Here is a 26,804-nt window from a genome sequence, read left to right on the forward strand (position 1 = left end):
TGTAGTTCGGATCTCACGTTAAACTGTAGGTCAACGTCTCATACAGTTTCGCTACTGAATGGGACGCCAAATTCAATCAATCAAATACCATACGTGTTCTCCAACAATTTGTTACCGAGGTAAGAAAAGTACAAATAAAAATATCTTTAGTGCACTATTTAAAGTATGTGGCAATTTGTCGACTCATGAAAAGTTAAACCTTTCAGTATTATGCCCCATATTTATGTCATGTAGACTAAAATATACGGTGATGATGAGAATCAAGAAAGTGAGAGGAAACAAAATAATCTCGAGAAATCCCACTCACACGGCGTCTACCCACCACAATTTCCACTTGGCGCGAGGTGGGGTCGATCCAGAGGTGAATGCTCTAGCACGGAGGCCACATTTGTCTATTTATGAATCACATAGTAAACGAAACGCACTTTAGAAAACTAGAAGCAACGAGTTTTCCTGAAATAATTTATGCTAAAATGGTAATATTAAAATTAAGATACTTAGACAGGAACTAGAAATTAAAGCCAATCGGCCTTATGCAGAGTCGTTCTGATGCATGATTAGTGCCATACTAAAGAGTTCAACTAATATATTTCCTGCAGTAGTCAGACTTTTAGTATGACTCTAATCATACGTCTAAACGACTCTGCATAAAGCCCAAAAAAATTAAAATAATTACGTTTGTCAAATATTTTTTTAAAAAAAGTCTCTGGTGAATGAACGGAAGCTATAGTTGAAAGAACCCAGAAGTATATAAGGATAAGCCTACTAATGAATTTGGTGTAAGTTTATTGTACGGATCCATATAAATTCGTTGCATATAGGCTTCTTTATCACTAAATAGACCATCAATATCTTAAACAATCATTACAATCATTCTGGAGTGTGGACTTGCATTCCTCTAAGCAGATAAACTTTAGGAGGGCTTGAATGTAAGTACACGATAAGAACTACTGTGCGAAAAACACTTACCATCTTGTGCTAAGTGGCCACTACAAAGCGCGAATGCTATTTAACTGAGCCAGGGAAGGAGCGCAAAAGGAAGTGCGTCCGTAAGGAGCTGGTGCATCAGCAATGGATGGTATACACATAAACTAGGATAGCGCAAAACACCGTATATGGCATAAACACACACCGCTAACGTGTTGGATTATATACTGTATTTGTATGTTACTAAGAACTTTACAGATAACATAACGATATGTTTTCATTGCTCGCACATTTGTGTTCAAAAATAACATAACATATTAAGTTAATTACGTAGATTTCACAAATATGTGGATTCCTTAACTCTCGGGCACTTCTACGATTGCGCGTTATCAGTTAGCATACTAACTTCAGATGCTTCACTTCACTATCTTGTATTCCATGGTTAATGGTTAAACTACTTTAATGGGTGAATCCGTGCTTATCGGGTTAGATTTTCATTAATGTACGGTATTTCTATGTAGATACGTAGGCCTACCTCACAGATAAGAATACAACATAACACAATTATTTACACACTAGCAGCGTTCACCCCGCTTCGCTGCGGTCACCCCGGAACGCAATAAACTTTGTTACTTAGATAATTTTTACTTTTTCGCTTTCAAGTGATATGATAAAAACCATAGAAGATTGCACTAATGTTAACATTATATCGCCTGTCATTTATGTTAACCCGCCCCGCTTCGCTGCGGTCACCCCAACCCGCCCCGCTTCGCTGCGGTCATCCCGGAACGCAATAAACTTTGTTACTTAGATAATTTTTACTTTTTCGCTTTCAAGTGATTTATAGCGCCTGTCAGTTATGTTAACCCGCCGAGTCACAGGGTCATGCGGGTTGCATATAAATACGTTTATTTTTATACCTATGATGAACTAATAACAAAGGATTTGTACGTATGGACACCTGAATGTTCAATTATCTCAAGACACTGGTAATTGAAAATTAAAGTGATATGATAAAAAACATCTAGGGTCCACATCCTAACAACCCCCCAAAAATGAAAGAAATCGGTTCAGCCGTATTAGCGTGATGAGCGGACAAAGGATTTTTTGTACGTATTGACACCTGATTGGTCAATTATCTCAAGACACTGGTAATTGAAAATTAAAGTGATATGATAAAAACCATCTAGGGTCCAAATCCTAACAACCCCCCAAAAATGAAAGAAATCGGTTCAGCCGTATTAGCGTGATGAGCGGACAAAGGATTTTGTGCGTTCTCTTTTATATATATAGAAAGATTGGCCTACTAAAATATTATTATAAATTTGTTCTGGAAAATTTACAATTATCTGGATCCCCACAGTAAATCTGCACCATGAATCTTATCCTGGAAAGCGCCAATCAAAGCAGACTTTCTAGAATCCGTCTCCCTGCGATCAATCTGTAGCTATATTGTAGTTTCATTTTGTACTCGATTTACTCAAAGGTATTTATTTTTCAACGTTTTTTTTTTTTACAACAATTCTAGAAAAAGTATATTCTATACTTTCCTGCACCGTTTCGAAGTTTTTTATTTATTTATTTTTACCATGTGCACGCCATAAGCGATAACCTGCCAACACACCAAAAATCATTCTTATCCTCTATATAGTCTGGGTCTAGGATACTTCGTCAATTTTTGTAGTTATGATAAGGTCCACAAACGGATGTAATCTTTTATTTTGAAGTTCATTAAGAATAAAAGCATGCAGGCAGAAATACGAGTAGGTATCCTATTTTCACGTGTGGCTACTTTCAAATAATGCCGTAACACTTTATTGTGTGCTAGTAATCATTCGACAATTATACTTTAAGGAAACGGTTTCCCGACTCAAAACTGAGTTGTGCACAATCATAATTTTTAAATTTAAGATTGCTGATAATGTATTTAGTTATGATGTAAATAACTTTGTGATTGGAATATTTGTTTGCGGCTAAGTAATTTTCACTTTTCAATTACCTTCATAAAGTGTAAAAGAGGGAAATGTGCCTCTCATTGTTCTTAAGTATTATCATATTTCAGCAGGATATTAACGATTGCTGATTTTATTTCTGAAACAAAGAATGCAGAACAAACCATTGTTGTCAGATCTGAATATTAAAACGTAGCGATCTTGTGCTCCAAAAGTAGCGGATTTGCACTATTTGTAGCCCAAACATAAAAATGAATAATTTTGCACTTTTACTAACCATATACATCCTTATCGATTTAATGGAAATACCTGGAGTTGGGAATACGCCAGATGTCTGGGTTGGCAACGGTCATGAGGCGACCATGGTTACGGTCTGTTGCCAGTAGTGTGTTAAGGCAAACTCCATACTACATCAGAATTAGTAGAACTGCCACTAGGCAAACGGTGATAGTATGAAATGGCGAAATCTGTGATTTTCAAGGAGAAGGGTTTGCTGAAGTCAGTTTTGTGGGTTCTGAAATACACTTTACGTTTTCATTATAATTTCCACTGTTATTCCTAACTTCTTTAATGCATTTGCTAAATTCTTCATCTGACAGGGGCGGATCCAAGGGCGATCCCCCCCCCAGAAGAGGAAACTTTTTTTTATGTATAAATAAAACCCATCCCCGATTTTGACGCTCTTAAAAGTAGCTCTAACTACCAGTATTACAACCCACCGCCCCCAGAAGTCCGCCCTGGATCCGCCCCTGTCATCTGGGAGCCACGAATTTTGGAAGTATTTATTTTGACTTTAATTACTCACTATGTTAATATTCAAAATGCAGTAACACAATTAAATTTGAGAAGTTCACGTTTAATCCGCTATGTAGAATTATTAGTAGATATTAGTAGAATAAATGAGAGAGCAAATAGGGAGATGGATTGTGTATATATATACTTCAGTAGTTTTTTGTATCAATCAGTGTACGTCTGATGAGGATCTTGGCTAGAAGATCGAAACGTCACGTGTAAATGTGATTTTATTAAATAAGTGCAGTCTTGTTCAACAGTGTGTTTATTTTTCAGAATTATTAGGCCTAGGCATGAACTGAGGCAGCAATACAGTCGGTGATACTGCAACAGTGCAAACTTAACAGCAGTCTAGTGTTGTCAGATATGGAGATTAAAATGTACTAAAAGAAGAATTGAAATAGTATTGAACTAGTTGGTTTTAGTGGGCCTTATGCAAGTCCTTCTGACCCGTGATTAGGTCATACTAAAGAGTTAGACTAACATATGTTTCCTGCAGTAGTAAGACCTTTAATACGACGCTAGTCATACGTCAAAACGACTTTGTATAAGGCTCAGTAAATCTATCGTTCATTGTGAATAGAATACTCAACAAAAAGAACTTATATTGTTATATAAAACTATTTTGTGATTTCATATATATAAAAAAAATAAGAAAGCAGCTCATTCAAAACATTATAGATTGCAGATAATTAGAAGTAGCGTGTCGCCCAATTTGAAATTTTAAAAATCGCCTAATCTGGCAATACTGGTACAGCACAAAATTAAGGGACCTCATTCTCTAACAGCTTTCGCAATAATTGGGGGAGTAACGCAAAACAACTCGAAGGGATGTCTGCAATTGCTTTGAATCACCCTTTGCTAGTTCGTAGCAGTTCTCGTTATTATATAAAATTAATATACTCCTTGCAAATGCAGGAGTTGAATATAATACTGAATTCATCGAGTTGGTGGAACAGCTAATGCGATAATGAGTGACATATTTTGATGGCAAGAAATTAAAAAAAAAAAAAAAAATGTATACCGATCCTTGAAGAAAGATGGGGGATGTTTTGCTTTCGCTATTATAGATATTAGATATAAGATCAAAGAGCGAACTGATAAATTTTACCTTAAATAAAATAGTCAAGTGCTAGTTGGTTTCACAGCACCGATAGTTCGTATAGTTTTAAGTACGTATTACGGGCACAATTGGCGATTTCAGGGGATGGTCGAGGGAAATTTACCCGGAGCCATGGAATTCCCCTCAGAATCATACATCCTATTATGTTCAATGAAAATTCCCAGTATTTTCATACTACTACTTTTCACCCCCTAGTGTACTGAAATTCCCCTCCTCCGGATAAAATATTCTGAAATGACCACTGCCTTGCAAAAAAAAAAAAAAAAAAAACGTAGTTTTTAGTGACCACCTACCACATTGGCTCGTATTTTTCGTACTAATTTTCGCACCCCACTTTTAGCACTCCATCTTCATCTCGACACATTGGCGGATTAAACCAAACGTCTTGGGGGGCTCTTTGTTGTGGAGTGGAATGTTCAACGAAATTAACCCCCCACCAAAAAAAAGAAAGGTAAAACGAATTTAGGAAAAGAAGGTAAAATATATAATTGCTACGGAATTTTCACCACAATGTCCCCTCCCCCGAAAAAATATTCTGTCTACATGCCTAGTCGTGGCTATTATTTACTAAATATTTTGCTAGAAAAAAAATCATGTTAAACATTTCTTAGAACGCTCATAATGTTTCTGTATTTTAATAAAATTAATTAAACAAAATCGAAGAGAACTTACGGCAAGTTACACCGCAAAACGCGCTTTTCGGCAAATACCACCCAAGGCGTATCTGTCAAGACAATATTGTCGCGATCTACGACAATGTCTATGACATTCAAAAGTGCTAGTCCAATTCAGCTGCTTTTTGTCAGAACGAGATCGCAATCACGTTTTCAGTCAGCGCAATGTGGATTAAGATCGTTCTGCACTGGGCACGCTCGAATGCAGGGTTACAAGTATGTGCAACAGTTTTCAAATAGTCACGTGAAGATCTTCGTCCCTGGTGGCCAAGGCCTCCAACGCAGTCCGTGGTAGAGTTCCACCTTCTTATTTAATTCTCTTCCATTTAGAAGTGCAGATTGCAAATTCAGAACTAAGTTGGGAAAACAGCATTTTTCTTCAGTTCCGATAGTTTTGTAAAATCTTTCTGCTAGAACGCGGAGGTGTTGCTCAGAGTTTTGTCAATTGCGCGTGTTGGCAATAAAATATTGGGTCCGTATACATTTAAAACTTCCGGCGCAAGACGCGTTTTGAGGTCTTCTACAACCTACTCTACCAACGGAATGTAGACAGTTCTTCAGTAGTAAGATGTCGTGCCACCTGCCGGGAAGTTCGTATGGTGTGTTTATCTTTGGGTGAGATGAGGAGTTCGAATCTGCACGTCGACACTGGCAGCCACTCTGGATATTGCTTCCAAAATTGCTTTGAATTCTTCTTTGCTGTTCGAACGCTTCTTGTTTAATGCTGTGGTAGTGTCTTGAATGTCATCTGACGCTGTGTTCATGTCTAAATCTGTCTTCTGCAAAATTCGATTGGGGGGGGGGGGGTGAGAACATCCTGAAGACGCGTAATACTTACGATTAACTCGCTGTCGTGCATAGCAGAAGAAAGTACCCGTGCTTTGGCTGCTGTATCTACCTCGGACCACTTGGAAACATACTGTAGGGCCTCACTAATTTCTTGAAATTTCACGTGAAGTTGTAACAACGCGTCGTGCTGTTCAACCCATCTCGTTTCACGCAATGTCTCCAACTGGCCACCAATCTTAAGCTTAAGGACAGTATTACGTTTTGACGATGCGGTGAAAAATGCAATGATCTCTCTCATTTTTCCGAGACATTTCCTCACGCATTGTACTGACGACGACCTGAATATGGACAAGTTGTGGATGTGACTGCAATATGGACAGTGCAGCGCGTTTGAAGCCTCCTTCTGGATCTCCTGCACTGCCCCGTGACTTTGAGAGGTCATGACGGCGCAACCATTTGTACCAATACCAACGCAGTTTTTCGGCTTGAGTGAGAAGTCTCGTAGCAAAGATAGGACGATTTCTACAATTTTCCCTCCAGTCAGTGAGGGTTTGGGTGGTTCTGCGTCTTCGGATTTCGAGTAGAACCAATGTCCTCACGTTTCAGCTCTGCAATGAAACCGAAGCAGTCTTCTCTTATTTCACCCATGTGTTCGTGCCTTAGAATCAAAAACAGCTGAGATGTGTGCGAAACGTCCGTAGTCTCATCAAACATAATAGAATAAAACTGACCCTCCCACACTCGATAGACAATATTACAGACGTGATTTACCATCCACAACCAACCATTTTGTGTGATTTTATTGGCAAAAATGGTCCTTTAAGCTGGACGAAGACTATTTTTAAATAGAAATTTGAAAAAAAACTCAAGAACGATCCCAAACTTTCGTTCGTGTGGCGATAACTACAAGCAACAGTGTGTGTAATTTTAATATTTTTGAAGGCCCATGGGAAGGGGAACGCCCCCATTTAATCCGCCCCTCTCTCGACATAAAAACCGTAATAGTTCCAAAAATAACTTGTAGTGAGCACCTTGCAAAGTTTGGTGCATTGTTTTGGGACGTGTGGCATTTATTGTATATTGCTAAAGCCCGTCTCACATGGATCTGAAGTAAGGCCTCAACCCAGGCTACAACTTAACCGTGTTGCTTAACTCAAACTTCCATGCAATTTATTTTATCCTGAGGTAATGTAGGGGTCTCAGAAGATCCTTAAAACTAGGTAGGATTTAGCCACAGAGCCTCTCGTGGTCCCTGTATTAAACAGACGAAAAACGTGTTACGTACAGGGCAATCAACTGTCGTAATCGTAAATATTATTGTTTTTCTATTCCACGATATGAGTTCATCCGAAGAGGATGAAATAGCCATAGCAGCGATATCTGCTCTGTTTCTTACACTAAGTCTGCTCTCCCCCCCCCTTAAAAAAAAGAGAGAGAGAGAAAGAGTAAAGAGGAGCTGGCGGACCAGGGAGTGAATTTTTTTCTCCGCAATAATGCACAGGAAAGCACAGTATTTTCAATGGTGAATAATAACTACTTACAGAAGATCCTCGTTCCTACAAGAAAAAAAATCTACAGAATGGATTATTCAGAATTCCATACGCAATTGAAATTAGTAACTCCAAAAATTCATGAGCAAGATACGAGCATGGGGGAGTCTGTATCAGCTGAAAAATGGTCTGTGGATCCACCACATAGTAGAACTGAAAATCAAATGATTTGTCCAAATATGTACATGAGGGCAGTTATCAGGCGCGGAAAGCTAAAATAAAGAAGAAAGAGCAATTTTCTAGTATAGGTACTGAGTGCATCCGCTCAGCTCAGTACCCACAAAAAATGCCTACATAGCCCATAAAGTAAACTTATACCGCGCCGTGAACCCATCTGATGCACTACACCCGGAATTTATGTATTGTGCCAGTATTGTAGAACTGTTCCCTAAAATTTCGCGGAAGCCACATAACACTGATGACAATTAACTCTCATGTTTCTGTTCTCGGCGCATCACATCTGAATTATATGTTTACAAGTGTAGGATTACTAGTCTAAAATTATTACAAGTGCTTTACGACGGATAAAATAAGTGAGTTGATATGAAAGATGCTTGTATAGAAACTATTTTTACCGGCAGTGAATTTCTGAACAGTTTACAGAAGTTGTATTGGTCAATGTCCCGTTAAGGGAGTCCAGTAATTTGTTCCACACGAAATTTGCAATTTCACCACTTCTTTCCATTGATTTTCGTTTGATTACATAATATAACGTTATATTACGTTGGGTTAGATTATGTTAGTTCTGGACCCCCTTAACAGAACATGGACCGTTGTATTTTGTTTACAAGTGGAACGCTACTAGTATGAAACCATGACAAATGCTATTGTAACTCGTATCATTGTCAAAACCCATTCGTTTTCACTACCCTCGCTTATGCGGATACTCACCTACGCTGACGCGCCTGTTCCCTTCAGACTCACTTCCTCGCTGACGCTCGGCCCTACAGCTTCGCTTTGCTATGACTCGGCTAGATACCATTCGTGCTTTTTAGTGGCGATCTAGCGCAAATTCTTTGGTGTTTTTTGGGGCTGTAGTTTTTATGCATGCATCCGGACGCTGTATTTATATGCAAATCATAAAATAATTATATATACTTTTTAACAATTGCTTATGATACCCCCTTGAATTTTAACAATGCCATGTGGATATTTTCATGTTGCCCAGCATAATTAAATCGGCCTATGTTTAGCACAAGGAGCCCAGCTCATTTTTCTAAAAAATGCTACAATTTTGGTAATTTCTCTTTCCATTAGGTCAGGTTAGGTTAGTTTATGTTAGTGTAGGGATCCAGCATAATTTTCCAAAAAATGATAGAATTTCGCTTATTTCTACTATTATTATGATAGTTCAGGTAAGTTAGGTTAGGTTAGATTTAGTTACGTTATGTTACGTCTAAGTACTTACATCACCCATTTCTCCTGTAAATTTTGTGTTTTTTACGTGCTTGTGGACCCCTTCTGCTACACATACTCCATTAAATCATTTAGAAAAGAAGAAGGTAATTAGTGAAAGGATTCTAATTTTTGAACAATTATTTCAAGTGGTGCGCCAAAACTAAACCTGCACGCATTTTTAACATGTTACATTTTTTTTTTTTTTTTGTATACAAATTGCAAAATATCCCTTATTTTTATTCTTTAAAAGATGTAATTACAATTTTTCACATCTGTAGTGTTCGGGTGGATACCTTCACTGCATAGCTTCCCTAAGGCTTAGCAGTGGTGCCCACCCCCCTTATGTCCATGACGCACCCCCCCGCCCCCAATTGTCTATCCGTAGGTGTTCTTCCATGAAAAAAGTCTTTTCGATTAATTTTTACACTCCCTCAAACATATTTATACAGATTTTTAACCCCCCCAAATATTTCAATGACGCACTTTGCGTCATCGCCCCCCTTGTGGGCACCCCTGCCTAAGGTCTTTATTCTTATATTCTTTTAAATAATACAAATCGTGCTTCATGTTATACAAAAAAAATCATATTTTTCGTTATTAATACTATTAATACTTCTCTTGTTCAGGCAGCATTGTTTTGAAATTACAGCAGGAAATAAAGTTGAATGTCGTCAGGCGCTACTCTTTTCTGATTGGTAGTTGTTTGCAAGTCCAGAAGAAAATAGAAACTGCTTCTAATTCTTTCAAGTCAGGATCCAAATAAGGACAGCAAAAAATTTCAACCTGTACTAGGGGCAAGTTACTTCTCACACGATCGTTAAGTAAGGTCGTGAATTTTAGATCATGAATCGCAGCCTTACTTCAGTCCCGTCTGAGACAGGCTTTAGTATGCAATTCTATTATAAAATTGTACACAATCAGTTGATGGCTATAGGAATAGGGAGATAACAGTTATTACGGTGTTTGCATGGAATTTTGCGAAGACAATGTAGCATTTATGGACATAAATTTATGCCCTCCTAGTTTAACCTGCACTAGAAAATGCAATGTTGCCTATAAAATAAAATTATCCGAAATACTATGAATCGATTTTGATTTAAAAAAAAAAAAAAACACTGTATATGTTATTTGTTTCTACTAGAATCCCTATTAATTATAAACAAACCTTAGAGAATTGTTACGCACAAAACTTCCTTATTCCTTTTTGCGAGTTAACGAATCTTATCTAAGGCCTTATGAGGAGTCGTTCTCACTCGATTATTGTCATACTAAAGAGTTTGACTAAAATGTTGGGTTAACTGCTGTATCGCCGGACCAATTTTAGGAAATTTACCAGGTTAATTGGAGAATTTATTTAAGTTTGTGAGGAAGAATGAGTGAATGTCAGGTAAGGAAAATAATAAAAGTTAAAGTAGTTGTATTTGCTGATTGTTTTTGATGTTGTAAGTGGCACTGTATGTGGAGGCGGATGGACTATTTCACAGAGAGGTACACTTGTTTGATTATACGGATCCATAGACTGTAAAATGCACAGAAAAATTTGGGCAAGTCTTTAATTTGCCCATTTCATGTTGAGAACAGAACCCAACGAACCCCTGCGGGACTTCTAACCCGTTCCTACTACTACTACTACTACGTCTTATATTATGGATCTGTATCGTAAAACTACACGCCTAATAACGTAATTTAACGTAACGTAATGTAATCCAACCAAATATAACCGAATGTAGTACATTTTGCTACTTTTTTTCGATTTTCAAATTGGTCCGGCGATACAGCAGTAATGCTATAATATTTCCTACGGTAGTCAGACCTTTAGTAGTATGACACTAATCATACGTCAAAACGACTTGCGTAACGTATTTTATTTCTAATCTACAATGTTTATTTTTCCAATACATTTTTATACTTCAACAGAAATGTGAAAGTTTATTTCGGGTTTTGTACAGCGGTGGACACTTCTAAATGGTACACCTTAGCCGTAAATCTCCATATGGCTGTACCATTTAGAAGTGTCCCCCGCTGTACATGACATCATATCTTTGCAGTTGATGCATTCCATGTTAATGGTTTATATGACATTTTAACTTTGGAGTATTACCTGTAAGTTTTTTGAACAAAATTTTAGCCTCGTTACGAGGTGTAGCTAGACCAAACCAGCACTCAGTGTTAACCGTACCCGAGGGATCATTACGAAAGGTACTGTATGTGCACTGCACAGGTTGATGTATCCCGTAAGAAAGATTCGTCTTGTGGCATAAACTATCCATAAGGCTGTATGAGTACTATAGATTATCACAAATTGAAACACAAATTTTGTTCTGTGTTGACGCAAATCGTTGCGGAATGAGGTCTACTGTTGTTTATCATATAATGTTGGGAACACGTTCATTTCAGCTGCGTAATTCTGTTAAGATTCGTTATTTTGCATGTCACTTAATCCCAATAACCTACTTTCGTGAGTTATATTCCTACTGGTTATTGAATGAGAAGTCTTCAATCGAGTACCATTATTTACGCAATTTTTTACTTTATATTTGACGTTTATAACGAAAATTAAAAGTAATTCTTCGATGGTATTTTGAAGTCAAATATCCTACATTACACTCTATGGCTAAGATAGACTATGATAGTGAGTTGGGTTATAATTGTGAAATCACGAAGAAACGACAAGAGGAGAACAAGCACAAGATGTTTGTCCACAACAGAGTCCTTTTGGCGAAGTTGGGATCGAACCGGGAACCCCAGGCACCAGATCTGAACAAGCACATTTCACCATGTAGTAAATCAATAAACTAAAAATATTTCTATGACTTCAATAGATTATTTGCCTACCAATGTTCGCAAAAGTTGCGTAGCCTAACGCAACCCAAAAAATCGATTATAACTGCTGAGCCTATTATTGCACACACAAGCGGATTTTGCGTTTTGTTGACGCAAACCATTACTTTAACCCAAACCATACTTCCCACCAAGGGAGCCTAGATATACTTTTATTTGCTGCAATGGGAAGCGATATTCCCATTAGTCAAAAGTCTTATCACTATGGAAGTGGGAGTTACACTCGAGAAATGATTATGATTGATTGTTTTGAGGGTGTGCTGGCTGAGCACAGAGTAGGTATCGTCTCCTCCTTTGTAGAAAAATTCGCCCATGAAAGGGTTAATGGGACTCATAGCTTGTATCAAATCGCTCAAGTTTAACCTTCTCCCAAACGCATTATTCTGCTCCCAAAATTTACAATTCTCCACCAATCTCATTGTACCATTTTCAACGAAAGAAATTATATCCCCCTTAATCTTGGGACAACTTTCCTGTAGCTTAGAGTGACAAATAATAAGAAAAATTGTCATGTAGGGTTGAAAAAGGAAGAAACCTTATTATAACGCTGTATTCGATAAATTAAAAAAAAAAAATAGTAACAATGGTTCCAGGCATCTTCGACATGTGTTGCAAAGTTGATAAATTTATTTCAAAGAGCGTGTGAATATCAATAACAAGTAAATAAAGTGCATCGTGTTCCACTTAGCGAACCTTCAAGTCTATTAAGATCCTTCATTCTTTAACTCAATAAACAAAATTGTATTTGGAAATTCCAGTATGTTGTTGAAATGTTTGTACCTCAAGTATAGCAGAACAAGAAATGCAACAAAGAAAGTTGGTAAGAATGCACAAATACCGTTAGATAGCAATAGGAGGTGTCTGTGATATTAGAAAAATGAGGCATTTCGGGTTAACTACCGCAGATGGCAGCCCGAAATTGAAAAATTTACGGGGGAAATGATTAAAATGACACGAAACGTCAGCATAAAGGTAACAAAAAAGGCATTAAAGGTCATCAGTGCAGGTTGAATAATAAGGAGAAAAACTAAGTTAAGTTCTGAACTATATGAGTCTGCGTATTAATGCGATATTAGGTAAACAGGCAAAAGAGCACAATATAGCAGTGCCTCAATCCAACTGTCTTATTAACAAACATAAGACGTGTATGTTGAAGTAATGAAGTGAAATACAAAAATGTAGAGTAATAAGAATGAAGTTGCATCTGAAAAATGTGGTATAATGGGACAAAAATTTATAAAACCCACAGAAGTAATATGTTACTTACATTCACAATATAATTGTACAAGTAATCCGAATACATAAGACATGTGTTTTATGCCATATATTTTTTCACTGTCTTCGTTTACGTATATACCCACTGCCGCTGACGCGCCTGCTCTCTACGAACGAATTTGCTCGTTATCACTCGGGCCGTCCTGTTGCACTCCTACCCTTACTCGGTCAGATAGCATTCATGCTTTTTAGTGGCCACCTGGCACGCACACGCTATAGTTATACTCAGCCCTTCTAAAGTGAGTCTTCACTCATTAATGCAACTCCTCCGTTAAGAAAAGCTTTATACGGCACGAATGCTTTCTAAGACCTGCTAAGAGAAATTCATATTTCATGAATATGTGTATCCCCTTGTGTTGCAATCTAGTACACGGAAGAAGTTGAGTTGATTTTGAGTTTAACGTCGCGTTCAGCAGCGAGGCTGTATGAGACGTGGACCTACTGATTAACGTGGAATCCGAACCACATGAGCTCCCTCCGGGAATCGAACCCGGGTCTCCCACGCCAAAGGCGCGTACGCTAACCACTTATACACGGAAGAAGTATATTTGCATACGTTTTGTAAGTTTCGATGTCCAGGGTGATGCATTTGGTAGGAAGCTGGGTAAATGTTTAGCAGACGGGAGAGTAAAAAATACAAAATTTACGGGAGAAATGGAAGATGCAAGTACTTAGACCTAACCAAATCTAACCTAAAATAAATTAAAGTAACTTAAACTCGAACTAACCTAATATTAATAGAAATAAACGAAATTCTGTCATTTTCTCGAAAATTAAGCCAGGCACCTACACTAATATAATCTAACATAAAATAACATAACCTAACCTGAAATAATCTAAACTAACCTAATGTAAACAGAAACTACCGAAATTGTAACTTTTTTTTTTTTTAAGAAAAAAATAGCTGCAGCCTTTCTGCTAAACATTGACTGGGGCTGCGTTCCCAAACCGTCTTCTAAAAGTTTGTTTACATAATACTGTAGCAGGGTGTTGTTTATAGTGCTGCTTAGAAACATGTGAAGGTACGTTGTTTTCGTTATTCTGAATAGCGCATTGTTTGCACGATACAACACTTACGTAACAGTTGGAAGGTATTAAGGAGCCATTGTGGCTCAGTAGTAGAGCGCTTATCTCTAGTGTGTGGGGTCCATGATTTGATCCCAGGCCAAATAAGCCTGTGGTAAACAACATCGTATCCGTGAGTTTTCTCGGGGTACTCCTGTTTCCTCCCACTTTCTCATTCCACCAATTCTTCCATCATCATTCACTTACCTCAGTCATTCTCTTCCTCAACCTAAAGGACATAAACGTGGGACAAACAAAGATTTTGGAAGGTACTGCTTTCGCACAGTAATACAATACACAATTCACATACACAATCTACAGAAGAGCAAACAAAGCATGAAAATAAGAAATATTTGTAATTAAAAGTTAACAGTGAACGACAGAAATGAAAGAGGAGTAATTCTAGATAAGGTACATTAAAATAATAACAAAGAAAACGTTTAAATCAGGTTCATGTGGATCTAATCCGGGGCCACGACATGCGGAAGATTAGCCGGCATTTCATTCACTTTACGAATCGTTATTACTTGCTTGACCAGTTAACAACGTGGTTGTAAAACCCTTGGCGTCATGCTGGTAAATGAGTTCACAACATCCTTCACTTTGAGTTGATTGAGAAGAATACACTTTCTGAATAGGAGACGGAGGAATAAGCCTGAATGTATGAGAATCCAAACTATAATGTATGGACACATCACATATTCTGAGTTGTGGGCACTGTGATTCAGAAATCGCTTTGTACATAAAGCAAGTTTCTCTACTTGCAAATACGTTTAAAAAGAAATATGACCACCGGATTTTAAAATAGGTTATGTCCTCCGATGTAATAAAAGTTACCTGAAAAAAACACTTTCGTCTAGAATCCACAATAAGCAGCACGTAATCCATCACTGAATAAATGCAATCAAGTTTTGATACTGTTCGTTTAATAACGTCGAAGTGATGGTCGCATATCAGAAAGGAGTGTCCAAGTGCTGGAAAATATTAATAAATATTGCTAAATTCTTTCTTCGCTGTCAAATAGAGTAGAAATCGCACTAGAGAGTGATTATGATTCTGCCCGCCATAGGTATCGTATAACATTAACGGGAAGCTCATTCGCGGCTAAACGGTTAGCGAACGCGCCTTTGGCGTTGGAGACCCGGGTTCGATTCCCGGCGGGAGCTCATGTGGTTCGGATTCCACGTTAATCAGTAGGTTCACGTCTCATATAATCTCGCTGCTGAAAGAGACGTTAAACTAAAAATCAAGTCAACTCAACATTAACGGGGTTCTATCCCTGTCATGGGCAAGCCACTGGTAACGCTATAGAGTTTTAATTAGGCTTTTACGGTCTAGATAATATCTCTGTCCCTGGACGTAATGATACTATAGTCACTGGCCAACTGTAAGGACATCTTTTTGTGCAAGTACAAGCTAATAAATGAGAAGTTAATACCTTGTACCTGTACAATGCTCAATGTAACAATAAAATATTATTGATTAAATATTTAACATAGCAAATATGATTTTCAGGGAGCTTTAAAATATGCAGTAATATTAATAAAAATTTACTGGATATATATGGGTAAACGCGTGTGGCGTGTGCTGCACTATATTCTTGTTTAGTCACAACTTAAATATTTTGGTATACCACAGTTTTGCACTGTAAAGAAACATGTGATTAAATATTTTAAGCAATAAACGTATTTTTGCTGTACTAATATTACATTGATAAAATTAAACTGATTATATAAAGTGCCAATTGAAGGTGCACAAGAAATTCTACATCTTGTTTCTTCAAAAGTCAACACTGCACATCCTTTTTTGTCTTTGACTCCTGAATTGTCAATCTCCCGCCAACTGCACAAAACACATCGGGAGAAAAAGAGTGAGATATTGTATTATTAAAACAGTGAAACCACATTAACTCACTATTCATTATTTTGGGGATACTGATAATTTGGAGTACGATTAATTGTAACCTTTCACATGTTTATCGTAATTTTGGAACATCAATTTGACAGGAAACTTCACTTTTAAGTACTATTTGTCTTGGAACATTCGAAAAGTACCGAATAGTTTTAGGCTCTTTGCTCTGACGAGACTACTAAAAGGATAAAGACATTAATTATTTTTACAATGATATAATTATGCCATTGGTAACTTTTGATTACATACAATCAGTAACGTGGCGTGACAATTTGACGATTGTTACCGGTTGCTGATACTACAAGTAACTCCTGTTTCTCAATATCAGAAAATCTAGTACTCACTTTTTCTTTCAGCGTATCAACCATTTCAAACTATAGGCATTGGTAAAGGGGTCAAATCCCACTTCATTTACTCTTGACCTTTTAGAACAATGTGGCTCTTCATGTTCTTTCATTTTTTATTAAATATAATTGAAACTATCTCTCAATGATCTTAGATATTCTTCAAAGTCATCTATTTTCTTTCTGCAGTAACCTACATCATGAACTTTCTTTTGTAAGATATTGAACAAGATTTCTTATCTTGATGCTATAACAGAAAACAGTTGAAGTAAAAAAAAAAAAAAAAAAAAAAAAAAAAAAAAAAAAAAAAAATGGAGTCAAAACTTTGAAAGGTTTGATAGAATTTTGCTACACAAACTCTGGTTTGAGAATCCTATTCGTCGGTTTTATTCATCATGGATTTAAAGACTCCTAACAGTTCATCTTTAAAGCTATACAGCACATCATTTACCCTACTTCTATAGTTCCATACCTTGTGTTTGAGACTATTGTCAAGGTGACCAGAACTTTTACTTTTAAAAACGGGACGCATACGAATCGGCGACGGGGGGGGGGGGGGGGTGACTTCCACATTGCATTTTGGGACTCAGCAGTGTTTTCAATTTACAAAATAAACAAGTAAGGATGATAACACAGCGTTTCTAACTTAAGTACCACCCCAAAATACTTTTAACTACTTCAACACTCAGAATTACCACTCGATTCCCATTTGAACCACAGGACACTCAATTCTCATTTGAATATTTAGAAGTTCTAGGCACGGCTGAACCGTCCCAATGAGTGTTAGTACAGAAGAGTGTAGAATTAACATTGACCATTTATATTTTGAATAATAATTACGGGACACCTGGGTCATGTTTGCTTAAAAACGGGACATTTAAGCGTCCCGTTTGAGAATCTGAAAAAACGGGACAACAATTGAAAATAAGGGACTGTCCCGGCTAAAACGGGACGTCTGGTCACCTAGACTATTGTGATACTTTTATTGACTACATAATCCAGAGCATTTGTTGTTTTTGAAGACTTTGAGGAATAAGAAGCAAGTCCCAACACACACACACAAAAAAAAGAAAACAACCTTTTCGAGTAGCGTAACTTGAAGCTTCAGTGCCCCCGCAACCTTTAGTTATGCGCCCCTGGAGCTCGTGCGCCCCCCTTCCCGCCGGGAGGGTTGCTATTTACGCCTATGGCATTTTGTATAATCAACGGACTTTTCTAAAACTAAATTAAGTCTATGGGCATAAAAATGAAAATATAATTAACAAGAGCCTGCAGTTCCCTACCTCACCAACCATAACTGGAATTTCATCGTATGTTTGAGCAACAAGTTTTCCGTATTGAAAATTAGTTAGACAGTCAAACTGCGGCACGATGAAGACGATTGCACAGTTCGTTTTCAACACATCAAACTGCATCAAAGTCCAAATTCAACTAGTAGGCTAGCGGCTAGAGTTGGAAATTTGTTGCAACGAAAGTTTTCTATACTAAATTAAAAACAAAATATTTTCAACTTAACTAGCATAAATCCTAAATAATAATAATTACTCGAATTGGAAGGAGTGCGGGCAACATCTCTGCTTCGCTCTAATTATCATTACTATTCCCCATTGCTCTTGAAACAGTTCCCATATAGCACAATGTGTTTCATCAATAGGCATTTCTGTATAATTAATGACACTTCAGGGACTGACAATATCTTTGCTCCTTCAGGCATGAGACAATCATCTAAATTTATATACTGTTTAAACAGAAATAAAATCTCAATTTAAAAAAAATAATGCCCATAAGCTCTTATTAATATTCAATGAGAAACTTTATTTTGAATCAAAGTAAACCTATATTAAATTTTTGTTAGAATATCCTATGGAATATATTCTTCTTATTCCCTGTTGCTGTATTATTCAAATTTAAAGATAACGTATTAACATACAAAAGTCGTGTAAAAATGATAGATTAACATATAAATAATGCATTGGAACATCAGTCTCACAGTAGCACGTGTTAAATGCTATTAGTATGAAAAACCTGCTACTTATATTTGTCCGAAATTGTATGCTAAGACAATGAAATAACCTTATGAATACTGAAATTGCAGCCAAGTTTCTATGCTTAGAATGGGGAAGCAAACGAAACAGTATAGTAGAATTACCGCCCGCGCGATCCTCTACAGCGAGAGGAGAGCGAATAGACTCCTAAGCTGGCGGTGAGTAGTTGATGATATTCTAGATTCTCCTTGTTCCTATTTTTTCCTGTTCCACTCAGCCGAACGGTAACATAAGGGCTATTCCGGAAATCCAAATACGAGCGCGCAGGATGATTCTGGCTGGCACGCTAAAAGGTGCTTCTGGAGTGAACGAACGCTATCGGGGTTCGCGTTACCTCTGAAATCTGCGGTATCAACAACAGCATGCTCCTATTTGATGTTGGCATGTTGCATTCGTTCACAATGTAAATAAAGCATAGGCCATCCAAACTTAAAAAAAAAAAAAAAAAAAAAAGGAAAATGTAAACATCTTCCCATGTCGATAATGAAATTTGAAGATATATGAAAACAACGAAAAACTGTAATATTTTTACCGTTACCGCCGGTAACAGCGGTAATACGCGCTACACGTCCCTGCATACAATCACACGAAGGTTGTTTAAAATGTTAAATTCTTATGTGTATTGATATCTTATGTCACTATCAGAGTATCATAATAACTGAAGACTTACAGTTCTTTGAGTTGGAGGGGCGTCCTTGATATAATATGCAAGAAAACTACGTAGTTCATCTGCAATACGTTTTTGGATGTTTATGGTAACAGTCAACTTTTGCTCTATTAATCCTTTCTCGAGTTTCTGCAACGTCCGATTCTTATGCTCAGAATCAAAGCCGTTGTACAGAAACCACAGACAAAAGTCCATTGAAATATGACACAAAAACGATTGCTATAATATACGATGCATATCGACGTCCATACAGACTTCGCGTCAAAATTACTGTCATTCTTCTATTAATAACATGGTGTCATTCTTTGTAATGAATAGCATTAAAAAAAAAAAAATCCGGAGATTTTTCCTTTTCCCGCTTAGCAGAAACTTTGTCTCTGCTGTCCGTTGTATAGAAAGCCCGGACATTCTTTCTATTTGCACCACATAATACGTTTATTCGTATGCAAAATGGAACGATTTGGTATATCCCAACTCATTTTCGCAAATTTTCTTCTGTTTTCAATTCAGTGATTCAATTATGAGTCACACTTAGGATGCCTCTATTCCTGTCCTCTAAGTGACTTAATGGATTGCACTTACATTATAAAGGTTTTTCTAACAATGAATCCCTATCCTATGGACACTAACTAAACAAAGATCTTTATATACTAAAATCAATTTCTGATGATAAAATTTCAGTTTCGTTTTTCTTTAGCTAGTGGTTAAAAAAAAAAAAACTCCATAACCAAACAAAAGTATTTATTAATGGACTACATTGTTATACAGCATTCAGTACGAACGGCAATACATTTTATGCTATGGGGGGAGTAGGAGGGGTGACATAATCGAAAACGGTCGATATTAATGCTGAGATATGAGATTTATCCTAATTCTAGGGTCGAAGTTGGGTGTTTGCAAGAGGTATAATAATGAAATCTCATAAATAAACTTAAGAGTTGTATTAGAGTTTAGCTTAGTGTGTGAATTTAAGTATCTATTAGTGAATTGTCTTATGTACTGAGAAAAGCTTAACAAAATCAGATTTCTCTGACACATCCCTGGTAGATTCTGATGACAATGAATGTTCCAGTTCCGTGCTTTGGATTGTCATTCAGCTCCAATCCTGATAAGGTCTTGATGGCGGCAGATTGGTATCTCAGAGATGAAGTAAGGATGGCTAATGAACCTTTACTAGTTCTGTAACGATTATGCCGAACACCCTCCGTTTCAGCGGTGTTAAACCTGAATTGAATACTGCTTAAATTGATAAACGAAGAGTATAGAAGTTTAGTTATATCCATGATGCCAACGGACATAAATCTTGCGTCGTCTATTTTTGAGTACCTCTTGGCTCTATCTTTAAAATTACCTAATATTTTATATCAGGATCTTTGCTGAGGTTGATAATCTAAAAGCTCGTGGACGTGACGTAAAGTCACGTGTAGTAATAAAAACTTCCAAGTCCCGGATCCAGAAGTTCCAGAACAAATTTCGGGATTTTGGAAGTAAGAAGTATGTCTGTGCCAGCTTTTCCTAGTGAGTTCTAACTATGTAAGTGAAGCCGTCATCAGCGCATAAGACGAATTCACAGACATGATTGTATAACAGAGTTCACATCATGATTCAATTCTTCACATATAATTGTTTACACGTAAACTTAGTTCTGTATTTTCTGATGTTTCGTAAACTTACATTACTAAAATGAAAATTAGATTTAAATCGAAATAAAATCTAAGATTAGGATTATCACATTAGTATCGAACCCATAGTTTTCGGGATCACCGAAATAAACAGTGATACTCTCGATCCCGTTTAAATCCAAATTCAATTCACATTAGTAATGATTAGAGGTTGGGAATGGTGACATGTACAAATAATTGAAGACGACAGATATTTGTATCGAATAGATAGATTTCAGGGTCCCTAAATTGATTGGTGACAATCCACATGTCCTTTAAGTCCAAGTTCGGCCCTCAGTAAGACTGAGACCCCATATCACACAGAGGAAGAGTGAGATAGGGTGACAAAACATGATTAAAACAACCGATATTGGTATCGAATCCATAGTTTTTGAAGTCGCTGATATTAATAGTGACTCTTCTTATGCCGCTTAAGTCTAAGTTCAATCCCCATTAGCACCCTTGAAGGGGTGGGGGAAGAAATGGTAACGTAAAAATAATAGAAAACGACCAATATTAATGTCGAATCTATACTTTAATGATAGTCACACTCCCCATAGTGTTAAAGTCCAAGTTCAGTTCCCATCAGCATGAAGGGTGAGAAAGGGTGAAAAAATGTTTCAAAAGACCGAGATTAATATAAATTCGATAGTATTGAAGGTCGCTAAGCTATTAGGTGACAACTGCGATGACATTTAATCCCAAATGTAGGCATGGACAGGCATGTCAACTCGATTAGGAATCTCGTACATCAATGTATACTTGGATGTCTGTGTATATATAATCAAAGGGGAAATTTCAATAAAACTTACACTCTTGGTAAATATATAACTCACAATGTAACAAAAAAAAAAAAAAAAAAAAAAAAAAACTGGAAATAAGAGGTGCAATTGGAAGGGGGAATACGTAAAAATAATGCAAAACGATTGACAGTGTGTAATCTACAGTTTTCGGGGTAATTGAATTGAACAGTGACATCTCAAATTTTGTTTAAGTCCAAGTTCAACCCCATCAGCAGAGGGTGGGGAGAGGTGAAAAATAAGGTGTTAAAAATGACTGAGATTTGTGTCGAATTGATAGTTTTCAGGGTGGGGAATAAGGGTGACACATTTGAATAACTTTTGGACGGTAGTTAATAGCCACCTTAAGCTGTTCTTTTTAAAATCATATCAATTTGATTAAGGGTGTCTTCTGTGAAGGTAGGCTCTTTCAATATTTGTGCCAAAAGTAGTATTTTCTATATTTTTATCATGTCAGTTTCATTGAAATAAGTATCCTAAGGCGGAATGGAATTCAAATATTTCCCACAAATCTATTCTCTCCGTGCGAAGAACGGGCATTTCAGCTAGTGTATATGTCTGGATGAGTGTGTGTATGTTCCGACACACTTTTGGAATGCCTAAAGTAATTTTAACCAAATTTGGTACATAAATTACTTACAGTCTGGGAAAAGAGTACTGTGTAGGTAAGACCCCAAGCATATCTAGGAGGGAGTGAGAGGGGGTAGCATATAAAAATAAATAAAAATAACCGACATTAGTGTCGAGTCCATAGTTTTCGGAGTCACTGAGCGATACCTTCGATACCGTAGCACTCTTGGGGGAGGAGGGAGGAGAATGCTGACATGAGAAGATAATCGAGAATGACTAACATAGAGTCGAATTCATAGTTTTCGGTGTTTCTAAGTTAATTCGTAACAGTTCCGATGCTTTTAAAGTTCAACTTCAGTTCCCAACAAAGGGTATGACCCATTTGCACGGTCAGGGAAAAATGGGAGGAGTTGACATACAAAAATGATCGAAAACGACTGAAATTAGTATCTAATTCATAGTTTTCAGGGTCGGAAAATCGGCTTACCTGTTTGAAATAATTATTATAACTTAGTTAGTAGCCACCTCAAGCTGCTTTTTTTTTTCTTTTTTTTTTTAATTTGATTAAAGGTGTATTCTGTGGGGGTAGGGTGTTTTAAAATCTATGCCGAAAGTAGAATATCCTTTGTATCTTTATCATTGCACTTTCATTGAAATACGTGTCCCTACGGGGAAAGGGATTTAAATATTTTCCCCAAAACCATTCTTCACGTACGACAGCTCGTAGCTAGTGCATAAAGGAGTTTTAATAAATCAAACTCCTTAGAAACATTGTAGTCTAATGGTTAGTTTTCTTACCTCTATTATTACTATTATTATTATTATTGAGAGACCCGATGTTTCCATTCTCAGCAGCAATATGTGTCTCGGTGGTTGCTGCTTTCGAGTTCAAGACCCTTTTCAGTACCGAAGCTACAGGAGACGTAGACTTACAGTACACGTGCAATTCGAACCACACCGTGAATCGATTCCAGGTGTCCTGCAGAAAAAATGAGTTCTGCACGATCCTCAGACCTTAAATTACAGATACACTTTCTGTATAGCCTCGTTGGGTTCAAATAGACAAAATTCCAATCAATTGATAAAGAAGTCAAAAGAACTTACCGCAAACTAATTCTTCTAAATTTTTAAACTCTAGGCACCCAGAGATGCATTTTTGACTCCAAAATTCAACATCAAATACGTTTTCGCTATAATAAAAAAGAAATTTATAAGCCACATGAGCCTCTGCGAATATTTACGAAGACATGTCAAAATTAATAATATAGGTATCAGTTACTTACATAGGTAAAATCAATGAAATCACAGTCAACATCTTCGTAACCAACGGTTCCTACTGAATAGCTGCCTTCTTGTTTGTATCGGAACTTTCCTAGGGATCGGTGGAAAAGGACAGTGTGGAATATGCTTGCAACTGCTTCATCAACTTGTCTTCCTTCAAGGGACTGGAAAGGATGAAAGAAAAAGCAGTTATCAAACACTAAAAGATATGAGAGACCATATCTGTAGACTTTCAAACTATGCAAGTTGGTGACATTTAACCTGACTGATTCATTCCTCGAGAAAGCATCTGTTGGTCAATTACGTAGTTTCTGCTAGATTGTGTGTATATATGCTAGTTCCAACATGTATAAGATACCTAAAAGTGTTCCGTCTGATTCCACTACAAGCGCTCCCTATACATTTCATTTCAAGGTGGGAGACGAAAGAAGAACTTATCTTGTTGCTACGTGTTTCCTCTTGTAGTCTTCTGGTTGTTGTAGTTATGTCAATATGAGACGGTCAAACATGGGAACTCCAAACATTACATGAATCTGTATGATTTAGAAGTTCAAAATTGGAAACAGGAAAATTACGGCAGATATTCGCTAGACATTTATAAATGTGCGGACAGTACAACAGTGGCTGAAGAAATTTAAGAACGACGATGAATCCCTCCAGGACACACCACATTAGGGTCTCCACAAGACAGACAACGAAACACTTAAGCCGGCAACTGAGGACGATGATAGCAAAATATATAAAATGATATTTAATTAATCCATTAAAAAATTAACGATTTAAATAATTAGTTAAAAATGTTAATTGTTTATCTTATCAACTAAAGGTTGTAAAAGTTAACTTTTAATTAATAATCATTAAAAAATATAATGATAAAAAATTAAGTTATTTTTTCTCCAAAAACATCTGAAATGAATATTCTGAAAGTTTTCCTTTCTTTTGTTTTTCTTTCTTTTTTGGTGTGTGTGTGTGTATGTGTGTCGCTTATTTCAAAAACTTCAAGGGTTTATCGTCAACAGAACTGGATTAGAGAAGGTACTTTTCCTAACGTAGCCCAACCTTGCCTTAAGGTTTGGGTGGGATAATGAAATCACCATTATTCAAGACAAAAAAATTATATTTTAAAGTGCATAATTTTCATTCAGATTCAACTTTCATAATTTTCATTCAAATTTATGTATTTCCTGAATGCCACTTTTACTTCCGAGCTTTCGACTCTCGTCTGGAGTCTTGGTCACGGAGGAAAAGAAGAGAGAGAAAAAAATAAAAACATCAGGAGAAACAAAAGAAACGACCTTATCAGCGTACAGCAGACTTTGTCAAAACTAAAAATCGTAAGTCAAATAATGGGAACGCGAGTTGCAACATGGCTGGGCTAATTTGCGTATTCTTTTGGTCATTATTGGAAGGTTACCGACTCGTTTAGGTATTTCTATTACGCCAATGTTGTGCAAATTTTGTAATTACTGCTACCTAGTCATTACTTAACCATCCTATGTCAAAATTAAGATTTTTTTTTTATTATTTTAATAAACAAATTTTGAAAAACGAGTCTCTCTACTTCATTTTAGCCCCAATTAAATTTCTTAATATATTATCGTCTGTTGAGTTTCTACAACAAGATATCAAAACTACGTTTCCCAGCTGAAAAAGGAATTATATTTTGAAGGTGGTGAGAGAAGAAATGAAGGATAAAACCAGTGTTGGGTAAGTTACTTGTAAAAATGTAACGCGTTACAAGTTACTTTAGTTTCCCTTAAAATGTAATGCGTGACTAGCCTCCAAAAAGTAACTGTTACCCTACTTCAAAAGTAACTTTTAGGTTCAAAACTTTGAATACGTGAAACAGTCTTATTGCTTCAATTTTCCAATAATAATAATAATAATAATAATAATAATAATAATAATAATAATAATAATAATAATAATAATAATAAAGTCCAGAAGGTATAACACCGTTGCCTTCCCGCGCTTGGACCTGTTCGTCACTGGGGGTGTGGTAGGAGGACAGGAGGACATGTGTGGTAGGAGGACAGCCAATCACCACCCTTCAGATTTGCCAACTTACTCATAGAAAGGTCATTCAGTTTCTATTTTCACGCACAGTGTCAACCAACTCTCAAGTGCCAATGTCCGCTTGTTTTCGTTGGTGCGCTTAAGAGTGATTGATATAGTGCGTGTGTGTGTGTGTTTTAATTCTTGTTCCTTTTTGTTTGTTACATTTGTAGTAAGTGAATTAATAGTTCTTGTTTCTCGGAATGGAAGGTGTCACTATCTTTGTTACAAGAACGTTGTGCAACGTATTTTTGTTGGTTTTGGGGAGAGTATGGCGTGGAAGAACTCTCTGCTCCGACGCACGAGAAATTGTGGTAAAAATTTATAACTTTTTTCAATCTGTTAGACGCTGCTTGGAATAATAGACCATTTCTTTCTGTAAGCTCGGTGATGGACAGAACATCAAGTGCAACAGGTTTGTCCTCCACTTGTATTAGGGCAATTCTTGAACAAAAAAAGAAAGCAGTTGTACGCGGGTCTCCGTTACGCACCCCAGGCAAAAAACTGCTACAAAAACAAATATAGACGCTTTTGATAAAGATGTAATGCGGCGTCTTATTTTGAGAATGTACGATGAAAAAAATGTTCCAAGCATGGAGGAAGTCCATGTGAGGGCAAAAGCTGAAATAAATTTTAGTGGGTCGCATTGGTCTATCCGTAAAATTGTCAAAGACATGAGTTTTCAGTACAAAAAAGCAGATAACGGCAGAAAGTGTTTGATCGAAAGGGAAGACATCATATTCAATCGATATCAATATCTTCGTAAAATGAAACAAGCGAGGAAGGAGGGAATGCATATAGTATACCTCGATGAAACGTGGGTGAACACACACCACACGAAGGGAGAAATGTGGGGTTTCAGACAACGATAAACCTCCCCTAAATGTACCAACAGGGAAAGGTCAACGACTTATTGTTGTCCATGCTGGGGCTTCCACCCGTTTTGTTGACAATGGACTGTTGATTTTCCTTTCGAAATCTACGAAAGACTATCATGAAAAAAGGATGCTGATAGGTTCAGACAATGGTTTGAATATCAATTACTACCGAACATTCCACCGAATTCAGCGATAGTCATGGACAA

The 26,804-nt window shown here is 36.9% G+C and overlaps 1 protein-coding gene across 1 annotated transcript in view; it reads right to left on the minus strand.

Annotated features, from left to right (window-relative positions):
- Positions 1-26,804, minus strand: part of Atg101 (autophagy-related protein 101) — a 70,383-nt gene that overhangs the window by 16,059 nt on the left and 27,520 nt on the right. The window contains exon 2 of the mRNA XM_081761736.1: positions 23,668-23,829. Within this exon, the coding sequence (XP_081617862.1) occupies positions 23,668-23,829 (162 nt within the window). The remainder of the gene's footprint in view (positions 1-23,667; positions 23,830-26,804) is intronic.

The sequence above is a fragment of the Thermobia domestica genome, chromosome 6 (assembly GCF_964235325.1).
Source record: "Thermobia domestica chromosome 6, izTheDome1.hap1.1, whole genome shotgun sequence".
Taxonomy (NCBI): domain Eukaryota; kingdom Metazoa; phylum Arthropoda; class Insecta; order Zygentoma; family Lepismatidae; genus Thermobia; species Thermobia domestica.